The 12,184-nt window shown below is 35.2% G+C and overlaps 1 protein-coding gene across 1 annotated transcript in view; it reads right to left on the bottom strand.

Annotated features, from left to right (window-relative positions):
- Cse1 (chromosome segregation 1) overlaps positions 1 to 12,184 on the bottom strand; it is a 439,186-nt gene that overhangs the window by 96,950 nt on the left and 330,052 nt on the right. The window contains exon 18 of the mRNA XM_090402147.1: positions 8,052 to 8,202. Within this exon, the coding sequence (XP_090258273.1) occupies positions 8,052 to 8,202 (151 nt within the window). The remainder of the gene's footprint in view (positions 1 to 8,051; positions 8,203 to 12,184) is intronic.

Below are 12,184 nucleotides of genomic sequence, written 5' to 3' on the forward strand. Positions count from 1 at the left end.
CAAAAAAACCTAGCTCTAACACCCCTGCTAACCACACTCTTTTGCCAGTTTCCATGGATGGCCCCTAGTTCTCTCACCACCAGGCTGTTCTGAAAAATTAATTCAGAGGAATTAATCTTGTAAAAACCCTTCAATAATTTGAATGTCTCAATCATATCACCCCCTCTTCTGCCTATCAACCAATTTCTGCAACCCACGGATCTTCAACCTGTTCTCATAAGGCTCATTCCATAGATCAGCTATCATCTTGGTCACTCGCCTTTGGATCCTCTCTACCTTCTCCCCATCAAGAAGAAACTGCGGTGCCCAGATCTGGGCAAAGTAGTCAAGATGGGATCTTATCAAGGCTCGATAAAGAGGAACAATAACTTGCTTTTCTCTGCTCGTCAAAGTATTCTTCAGTAACCGATAAACTGATTTAGCCACTTTTGCAATGTGTCCCCTAAACTTCAACTCCCTGTCCACCAACACTCCCGAATCCCTGGCCTCGTCAATCTCCTGGAGTACAGTTCCATCAATGTGATATACTGCTGCTATTCTTTTCACTCCAAAATGCATAACCTTACACTTTGCCACATTAAATTGGCATCCATTCTCCTTAGTCCAGTCTTCCAATCTATCCAAATCATCCTGCAAAATTTTGACATCATGTGGATTCACTGTTGCTGTACCCAACTTTGCATCATCAGCAAATAAATGAACAATTCCTCTCAGATCTTTCCCTATATCGTTAATGAACGAATTAAACAGCAGTGGTCCAAGAACAGAACCTGCAGCACCACTAGTCACAGGCCTTCTTTTGGACTCTACTCCTGAATAAACTACTCTCTGATATCTCTCCATAAACCACCAATCTATCCGTCTCACCAACCCTGTATCTATCCCAATATGCCACAATTCACTGATTAGAATTCCATGTGGTATCCTGTAAGGCCTTAGCAAGGTCCAGCAGTATCACTGTAAACCCGTTACCCCTTATCCAGTTCAGCCATCACTGTGTTAAAAAACGTGAGCAAATTACTGAGGCATGATCCACCTTCACAAAACCATACTGTCCCCCATACAGTATCCCATTATCATCTACCCATTCCTACATTTTTCTCTTGACTACTTTCTCCAAAACCTTGACAACAACTCCTGATATGCTGATTGGTCGGTAATTTGCAACAGCAATCTTGGAGCCTCCTTTATGCAATGGAACACTATTTTCCTCTCCTCCCACCCTCTCGGGACTAACTCAGACCTGAGACTCAAATTAAGCAAAATGGGCAAGGACACTAATCAATAACTATGGAATTTTATTAAGAGAATTTTGCATATTTAACAAATTAAAAATCAGCAATACTTTCTTCAGGCATAAAAATATACATAAGTACACATGGGAAGCAAGAGGAACTAAATCAATAATACGAGAGTAGTCTGAAAAGTTCTCAGCCTCAAAATCTTGCAGAGACAAGCTTCAACATGAAGGAGAAGTGGAAAGAGTCCTGGTGTAACACTTCAACAGGGATCTTCCATGAATTAGTGAACCCAACACAGATAACTTCGGGTTTTGACCTACCTCGGTAAACTTGGTCTGCCCTTAACCGAATCCACACCAACCAAGGCAGATGTGCAGACCACCTTTACAAATGGGGCATGATTGCCTCACCCAGGTGCGACTGTGGATCACCCTGCCAGACAATTAATCATATTATAGCAGAATGTGTCCTATGTGCATACAGTGGAAACCTGTCAGCCTTCATCCATGCTACACCAAGTGCAGTCGACTGGATAATCAACCTAGACATTGAGTTGTAGCCTATTCTTGATTCTCGAATGTCTCTTTTATGATTGTATTATGTCTTCTTATTGTACATATGTCTATTACTATGTCCATATATATTAAGGATTAATGTAATGTAACTTTTCATGTGTGAGCCATACGCTAAATAAATAAATCAGCCTTGACCATAGATGGCAACACAATCAGTAAGTTTTTTTCATTTTTTTTTCCTAAGTTGGTGCATCTGTCATAAGCACCCATATGAACTTGCAAGTCATTCCATCAAGTAGTTTGTTTTATACAGCTGTCTGAAGCACGTATTGTCTATATCCCTTGAAATGGATAAAACTGAGTATCGTGCAGTTATAAAATTCTTTGTAAAAGAAGGTTTAACGCCAAAAGAAATTCATTCGAAGTTCATAAAAGTTTATGGGCATTCCTTCATTTTCGACAATTAAGAAATGGACTGCCAGCTTTAAAGATGATCCATGTGAAGGTTGTCCGAAAAGTGTAACAACACCAGAAATCATTGATCAAGTGCATGATATGGTATTGAATGACCAGCGAGTCAAAGTGTGTGAAATTGCTGAGACTATAGCCATTTCAAAAGAACGTGCAGGATATATTTTGCATGAAGAATTGCAAATGAAAAAGCTTTGCACAACATGGGTGCCACACTTGCTTAATGCAGCTCAAAACCGCTCACTACCATGAAAATCTCTGACCAGTGCTTGGAGCGTTTTAACAAGAATAAAACTGATTTTGTGCATCAATTTATTACTATGGATGAGACTTGCATTCACCATTACACACCAGAATCCAAATAGCAGTCAAAACAGTGGACAGAAGCCATTCACCACTTTGTCTTCTCTGGTTCATCACCAGAAAAGACAAAGTTGGTTCCATCACCAGGAAAGGTCATGACATCGGTGTTTTGGGATGCTAAAGGCATTTTGTTTATTAATTATCTTGAAAAGGGTAAAACAATAACCGAGGAATATTATTCTGATCTTTTAACCAAACTAGACAAAAAAATTCGTGAGAAAAGACCCGGTTTGCAGAAGGAAAAAATCATCTTTCATCAGGACAATGCACCTGCCCACAAAGGTGATTTGGCAATGGGAAAATAAAGGGATCTGCACTATGAATTGTTGGAACATCCACCCTATTCCCCAAATTTGGCTCTCTCTGACTTCTATCTCTTCCCAAAACTAAAACTCTTCCTCGCTGGTCATCGTTTTTCTTTGAATCAAGAGGTGATTGCAACTGTAGAGGGGTATTTTGCAGATTTTACTGAGAACCACTACAGGGATGGGATAATGGCACTGGAACATCACTGGAATAAATGTATTAGTCTTAAGGGAGATTTTGTTGAAAAATGGAGCAAAATTGATAGTGATCACGTGTTAGTTGAAAGCAGATTTGAATTCATAAAAAGAACCACATACTTAAAGAAAAAAAGATAAAGCATCAACATCTAATAGACAGTTTAAAGAGTGTTAGAAACTATATAAAAGCAGAATAAGAGATAAAATAAAACCAACCACAAACAATATTGAAACGGACTGGAATAACATAAAGGAAACTATACTAAAAGCTGCAGAAGAAAGTTTAGGTTACAAATTAAGGAAAAACAAAAAATGGCTAAGAACTTGGAATGATGACTTAAAGGAACTAATTGAAAGGGAAAAAACAGGCTTTTAAAATATATCTGCAGAGTAAAAATATTGCTGACTGCATACAATATAAGAAACTACAGGCTGAAGTCAGAAAGCTTTCCAGAAGTATACACAGAGAAGATTGGAGTAAATATGTTAAATCATTAAAGCAGGATATCACTAGACCCCAAAATTAGATTATTAAGAAATAATTTAATTTCCAGAGGATTGGATAGAACACTATAAAATATTGTGGAAATAGTAATGGAAGAATTAAAAAAATTAATTTAATGAAATCAAGAAACAGAAAAAGCCTGGGACTGGATGAAATATGTGTTGAGCTCTTTAAATATGCAGACAATAGCTTAAAAGAAAACCTACTTAAACTCTTCAATAATATTTGGAAATACCAAATGATCCCAAAAGAGTGGGAAACTGGAGTAGTAATAATTATTCTCAAAAAAAGTCCCAAGGACAAATGTGGAAATTACAGAAGCATTAATAACAGCAATACTTATTAATAACATTAACTTATTAATAACATTAATAAGTTAATGTTATTAACTTATTAATAACATTAATGCTACGCTCTTAATAACAGCATCTAAACTATATGCAAATACCTTAAAGAACAGACTAATTAAATGTACAGAAAATTATTTAGAAGAAGAACAGTGCAGTTTTAGAAGAGGGAGAGGATGCACAGATGCCTCTTTCACAATGCAACGGATCATAGAAGAAAAGAATTTAACCTTCCCACTTTTCTTCTATTTATTGACTACGAAAAAGCATATAACTTGAACAGAAATCTACTCTGGAAAATATTACAAGACGATAAAATACCTCCACAGTTAATTAAAGCAATAAAAAGTCTATACAGAGAAACAAAAATTTGCATCAAATCTGCAGATGTAACATTATCAGAACCTATAACTATAAATAAAGGAGTAAAGACAAGGCTGTGGCTTATCTCCAATTCTATTCAACATTTATATAAACAGAAGCCTAAAAGAATGGAAAACAACTAACAAATAATATACAGCTAAATACAATACTTTATGCAGATGATGAAGTACTAATTTCAAATTCAGAAGATAAACTCCAAATGGCAACTAACCATCTAAATGAAATAGCAAAAAAAAAAAAAAAAAAGTCAAATGAAAATCTCTGAAAACAAACGAAAAGCTACGGCAATGTATGGAAACACCATTCAAAATGTCAAAATTATGCTTAACAATAAAATAATAGAACAAATAATGGAATTCAATTATCTAGGAAATATAATCTTGCAATACAGTAATGATTCACAACTGGAAGAAAGACTACAAATTTGCAATAGAATGAATGGAATAATTAAAAGAAAATTTGAAAACATGACTAAAGAAACTCATTTAAGATTATGCAATATTGAAACTTGAATTCTAAAACAAAGAAACAGAAAGACTAGAAGCAGCACAGGTGAAGTTTCTAAGACCTCTCCTGGGACTCACCAGATTAGATAAAAAGAAAAACATAGAATTAAGAGAACAATTAGATACAAAACACATCATACAAGAATACCAGCAAAATTGGCTACAGCACAGAGAAAGAATGAATAACAATAGGATTCCTAAACTAGCACTATAATATAAACCTACAGGAAGAGGAGATTGTGGACGTCCAAGACTGAAATGGAAAGATCAACCTCATCTGCAGAGTGGGAACAGGACATAAAAAGCCTATAAGTAAATTTGTTCAGATGACGAATTATGAGATGACTAGTTCATCAAAGACATGCTTTTGATATCTAAACCAAGCCACAGTGGGCTTTGCATTGTGATAGGAGGGATTTATTTGTTAGAATAGGTCACAGCATATCACTACATAACACCAAGAAGTACAACATTATCCAGAACGTGTAAGTAAACTAACCATTTTCATATCCAATTCATAAAAAATGAATTCAATTCCATGCCACAAAAAACACTCTAGGATCACTTAAGGATCATAGCTGGATAACTAGAAGATACGTTCACATAGTCCATAAAGAATGCAGAATGAAATGGTTTTTCTGAGCCAGTATTCAATTCTCACCTTTTTGATGTGTCCATTGAATGAACAAGGATGAAGTGTGACTCGGGACTTAACTAATTTAATTTTTATTCTATACTGTCCAAAACTACATACACATGATGGGCAAGTATAATCTGTTACCATGCTGGCTGGGATACTGGTGGTTATACAAGTCGAATCTCTACTATTTTCATAAGTACCAAAAGGAATAGTGAAAAGCAGTTACTGTAAACTGAAGATACACACTATCAACATAAGAAACATAATAAAAGAACAGTAAAACTAGCAGAAAAATTATAGGTACCACATTGTAAACTGATGCTAAGAAAAAGAAGACAAAACCAGGAAAGATCCTTTAAAAATGCATAAAATGATTTACCCAGGCACTAGGGATGAGGACAATGAAAGAGTAGCTACAGAGTATTCACACTAAACATGAACACCTCTTCACTGATCTTAAAAGATCAGTTTGGAGAAATTTATGGGGAAACTGAACAGCAAGACTTATTTGTGCCTATGAGCCTATGGAAGGTATAGTAATATGCAAGATAAATAAGAATTTAAATTATGGGGGGGGGGAATAACTAACGTTACAAAAATGGAAAGCTCGTTTTAGATTACATGAAAAATTCTTTTGAGAGGAAAGAGAAAATGACAGGGCTAATAACAAAAGCTGGTACTGATAGATAAACTGTTCATTACTAACACCATGTCCTCTCAACATAAAAATGTACACCAATTCACACAAACAGAGTCATTATGCTATTGTTAATAGAGATGCCATAAGACTGGTCAAGACCAAGTGTTAAGAGGATTTGAAATAAGAAGTGACCAACTATATTGAGTAGAATAAAATCAACAGAGGATCTTCTGTTACAATGCACAAATTTATTTAAACACAGTAAACAGAAAAATAAAATCACTGAAACACAAAATCATATCTGATTTTGGCTCATATCTGATTTTTCATGAGATGACTAACCTCTGAGCTACCAAGTCATACTATGTGAATGCAAAAATGCCACCTAGCCAAAGTTAAACTGACCTACAGAGGAAAACACATACACACACACCTCTCTCTCTCTCTTTACTCCAAGTATATCCATGTGCATTGCTCTATGCATGTGTACTGCACAGTTTTTTTTTTTTTTGTGTACTTTCCTTGATAAGTATTTAATATAGAATCCCAAACACGAGCAAGTATCCTAGTTATAAGAATCCAAGTCATGACCAGAATCTTACTAGAGTACATAACTCAACCTACGAAATTCAAAGGTGGTGGTGGTAGTGTGATAGTATGGTATTAATTTTCCTGGCTTGGCCTTGGATCTCTGTATGTGGTGCCATGAACACTGAACTCCAAGAAGTATCTGAACATTCTGGAAAATGCAATGCTTCCTACTTTGTGGCATTTCTACAAAACTGACCACTGTCTCAAAGCAAAACGATGCATTACATCATAAGGTTACTACTGTAATTGCATGGCTTGTGGACACTTGACTGGCCTACAGAGAGCCCTGATTGCAACCCTATTGAACCTAATCATTATCTTCAGTGATCAGGTTTGACAGTAAGACAGAAAATCTGCAAAGTTAGTGCTCTCCCTTGTTTATATGACAACCATGAAATTATGAAAATGTGAGTTAGTATCATTAATTCTTTTTGTTCTTTATATTTCTGTTATTACACTTGGTAATCTTAAAATTCTCTATTTATGATTTATAATATTCTCTATTTCTATAACCTTTCAACAACATCACATTGAAGCCTTTATAGTCTCTTTCTTCCACTTTACACACCACCCAAGAGTTCACTTATAAGAAATGCAACTTTCTTGCTGCACTCATTGCAGCGAAAGAAGGTCCTACATCTTATTAAGGTAGGTGCTATGACTGTTTGTTTGCCACACTATGGTGTCCATTAACATCTTTCCAAGCAATGCATGAATACTTTATACTGTGGTAGCATTTTTATTGGAGTTGTTAATTTATTTTTTTTAGTATATTACTTAAAATAGTAGAGGTTTAGAGTGCTTTGTCTTAACTCTACTTTTCCTATAACTCCTGTTATTTTAACTGCATGAAATTTTTGCAATGCAATAAATTTTATTAGCACACCAGCATTCAAGGAAAAACAATTACTTCTTTATCAGCTTGGTTGGTGAAGTGGATGTAGTTTCTCTTTTCAACCTGCACTGTTTTCAAATTCCATTCAGTATAGAGGTGTGAGAAAGTTTTAAGGTGGTCAATGATTTCTTTACTCTGTGTGAATGAAAGCTTTTATTTATTTATTTTTCTATTTCTATTCTACAAAAGGAATTATGAATATAAAAAAATATTCACAATTAGACTGCAATTCAATTATTAAATGCATAATAAATGATGTTAATCCTTCAGGCTTAACATCATTTATTCATAGTTACTCATTTTGAAAGATTTAATTTCAAAAGCTATCATGTTGTTAGGTCAATTAGGATAATTTCTATATGATGACAAAAATGTATTTATTAAAACACAGGAAAAAAAGGAAGTCAGTTCAAGTGCATGAATCTGCACACAAATATGGAACTCTCTTACCTTGTATATCTTGATGCAGAATATCCTGAAATACAGGAAAAAGTGCCTCCTCAAATGTCGTTACAGCCTTATTGTTGTTTCTACAAACAATCCGAATAGACAGGCTCAGAGTCTCAAACAGGTAGTGATTAAAGTGAGGCTTGCTTGGATTCTGATATCAATAAATGAAAAGCAGATTTAATTCCATAATGAAAAAAAAAAACACCTCCATTTAATTTGTATTATATGAAAATATTAAGTAAATTTTCTCAAATAGCTTTCAGAAACAAAGAACATGCAACTTGTTCCAAGTTAAGAATTATAAAACATATCAGAAATGAAGGATATGTGTATTAAAATTCAGATATCCCACAAATTAAAATAAGTGAATTAAATTTAAACCTAAAAAGTTAATAACATGGTATTTATAAAGTTAAATTACATCCCAATGTTGCAGGAGAAGACAATGAGATGTAATTCATCTTTAGGCTCCTGAAGTGTTGCTTAGAATGAAATAAATATTTAGATTAGATATTAGACTAATTATAATTTTGCATGAGCTGTAAAGTTTTAAAAATGTTTGTAGTATATATTTGTATCTATCTAGACAAATATTTTAAAAACCTGTTATGTTGTCAATTACGAGAGAAGTGCAAATCACCACTATATTATTGAAGATGATTAAGTAAATTTATCTCAGTGCATTAAAGATAGCAAAATGAAGGACTGTTATAAATTCTGCTTGTTTCATAATAAAATTCATCATCATCATCATCATCAAATTCCTGCCATGTACCCTCAAGGGGTGTACAGGATATGACAGTACTACATGAAAAATATGCATCATTACTGACTCTATCTACAATTTTCCTCCAAATCAGTCTGTTATTTGTCAAGACTCCAACATTATCAGATCTTATATTTCTATCGTCTAAAGCACTTTGTATTGTATCAATCCACCTATATCTTGGTCTTCCTCTGGGTCGCTTTCCTGCCAACCTGGCAGAGAACACTTGTTTTGCTAATCTTTCCTCTCACATTCTATTTAAGTGACAATACCACCTGAGATTAGCTCTGCTAACGCATTCCTGGATGCTGACAATGTCAAGTTCTTTCCTAATATTCTCATTTTTAATATGATATTGCCATTGATGCCATCTGTTCACGCCTCTAATCTTTCTCAGGACTCTCATATCTGTGGTCTCTAGTCTTTGGTCAAGTGTTTTACTTCTGACCCAGCTCTCAGATCCATAAGTTAAAACTGGTTTGAACACTGTCTTGTATACAGCTAATTTAGTGTTCCGACTAATTTCTTTCTTATTCCATATGAATTTATTCATTTGACTTCCTGCCATACCAGCTTTGCTGATTCTGTTGTCTATTTCTATATTTAATTTACCATTTTCAGTAAAAATTGTGCCTAAGTAGCTGAAATGTTTTACTTGTTCCACAGGTTCTCCATTCACAACACAGTTGACATTTTCAATGATTCTGCCTATTTTCATTGTCTTTGTCTTTTTATTGCTGACCTTCATACCATATCTATTACAACAGCTATTCAATTTAGTCAGAGAATCTTGCAGACTTGTAGCGGATTTATTTAGAAGTATAACATCATCCGCATAAAGCAAAGAGCTGACATTAACATCTCCAATTTTGATATCAGTTTTAATACCATATTCCTTCATAATGTGATTCATATAGATAATGTACATCCTTGTCTCACACCAGATTTAACATTAAACCATCTTCCTGTACTACCTTCAATTCTAACTGCTGACTTACAACTCAAATAAAGACTAAGTATTGCTTGATATAATGCCCCATTGACACCATATAACTGCAGCGTATTGAATAGCTTCTCTCTCTTGGCACCTTGTCATATGCCTTTTCCAAATCAACAAAACTTAAATACAGATCTTTGTTATATTCCCATGCTTTCTCGACTATTTGTCGTAAAGTGAAGATCTGATCCTGACAGCCTCTGTTTGGCCTGAATCCAGCTTGTTCTTCACCAAGCTTTTCTTCCACAATTCTTCTCAACCGTTTCTCAAGTATACTTGCTTAGATCTTGCCAGGAACACTCAGTAGGGAAATACCTCTGTAATTCTCACATTCAGTTTTATTTCCCTTTTTATATATGGGTACTATGAGAGCTCTACTCCAATCATCGGGAATTCGTCCCTCTGTCCAGACTTTCTGAACTATGCAGTGCAGCCACTGTAAGACTTTTATACCACCATACTTCAGCATTTCTGGTCGAATATCATCTACTCCAGCTGCCTTTCCACATTTCAAGCCTTTGATGGCTTTTTCTACATCAAGTATGGATATGTATTCCTGACTGCATGCCTGGTCAGTGTTTTTTTATCACTGCTTGTTTCATTTAGCAGTTTTTCAAAGTAATTACTCCATACTTCAAGGATATCTTTTTCTCCAGTTTTCATGTCACCTTTATCATCTCTAACTCCTTTTACAGCACTCTTTCCTCCATTCCTAAGCTTCTTCAACAACCTCCAGAATATTTTGCCACCTTCTTGATATTTATTTTCTATATTCTTGCCAAAGTCCTCCCATGACTTTTGTTTAGCTAGTTTTACAGAGTGTTTAGCATTCTTGCATTTGTCTCTATATTCTCTAAGAGCACAAGCTGACTTATTTGAAAGGAACTTTTGATATGCTTTCTTCTTTAACTTCACTGCCTCTTTAACTTCTGTGTCCACCAGGGAGTTCTGATTTTTTTATCCTTGCACACAACCTCACCACATGCCTCCCTGGCAGAATCAATTAATGTTTTCTTCAGAGTTTGCCACTGAATCTCCAAGGTATGATTCCTGTTCTCAAACTCTTTCATTTTCTTTTCAATAATCTTTCTGTATTTTAGTCTACAGTTCACATCTGAGAGCTGCTCAACTTTTATTCGCTTTATAACTTTCTTACATGTTATTCTTTTCAATATGAAATTCAATTTTATCCTGCTCAAGACTAAATAGTGATCACTTCCAATTTCAAATCCTCTGTACACTCTAGTGTCCTGCATCAGGGAGAAAACATCACTATCAACAATAACATAGTCAATGAGACTTTTCTTATTCCTAGCCTCTTCTCTCCATGTGAATTTGTGCACATTTTTATGTTGGAACATGGTGTTAGTAATAACCAGTCCATGTCCTGAGCAGAAATCCAACAGACATTTGCCATTATTATTAGCTTTGCTCTTTTCTCCAAATTTTCCCAAAATATTTTTGTATGTCTCACAATCATTTACTACTCTGCTATTTAGATCCCCAACAAGGACCAACTTTTCCTTTTTCATTGTGTCAGTTGCTTTTTCTAAAGCCTCAAAAAATTCTCCACTTCTACCTTAGTAGAACCTTCTGTGGGGCCATAGGCACAAATAAGTCTCATTGTCCAGTTCCCCATTCTCATATTTGCCCACATTACTCTACTTGAGACTGACTGCTATTCAAGAAGATTAGCCTCGTATTTTGTGTTGAATACTATGGCTACTCCTTCTATTCCTCGATTGTCATTGCCTGAATATAACATTTTGTATTTATTGCTCAGAAAGATCTCACCAGTTTTGGTCATTTTTGTTTCAGTCACGCCTATTATGTTGATCTGGTACTTATCTAATTCCTCAGCTAGCTCCATTTCTTTGCCATTCAGGCTTCTTACGTTGATAGTACTGATCTTTAACTCTGGTGATGTTGAGTTGGTGTTTGTTTTCAGATTTGTTCCAGTAGCTGACTTTTCGCTGTTCGCCCTGGTTCCCTGGCGAAAACAACGGGGGCCTTGTTTAACCAGGCGACGCCCCAGCCAGCATGAAATTTTGTCATGTTGTACCATCATTTTTTATTTTGGTTTAACCAATAAGAATACAATTTGGTCGGCTAAATCCCAAATTGCTAGCCTATCCTCATTCGTTCAGTATCAAAGTAGATACCCAACAGGGTGCACCATGAGAAGGTGAGGATTGGACATTAGGTCAGAAGCCGTCTTCGGTTCTCCGCATTCCTTTAAAGGCTATGTGGAGGTCTCCTCTCAGTTATACAGCTTTGAACCTTAAGCACCCCCATAATCATAATAAAATTATAATTAAATAATCTTCCTGCACTATGAAAATAATTTTATCATTGTTTTTAAGCACAGCA

Source organism: Typopeltis vanoorti, chromosome 12, assembly GCF_054136105.1.
Source record: "Typopeltis vanoorti isolate ZY-2024b chromosome 12, IOZ_Tvanoo_1.0, whole genome shotgun sequence".
NCBI classification, from domain to species: domain Eukaryota; kingdom Metazoa; phylum Arthropoda; class Arachnida; order Uropygi; family Thelyphonidae; genus Typopeltis; species Typopeltis vanoorti.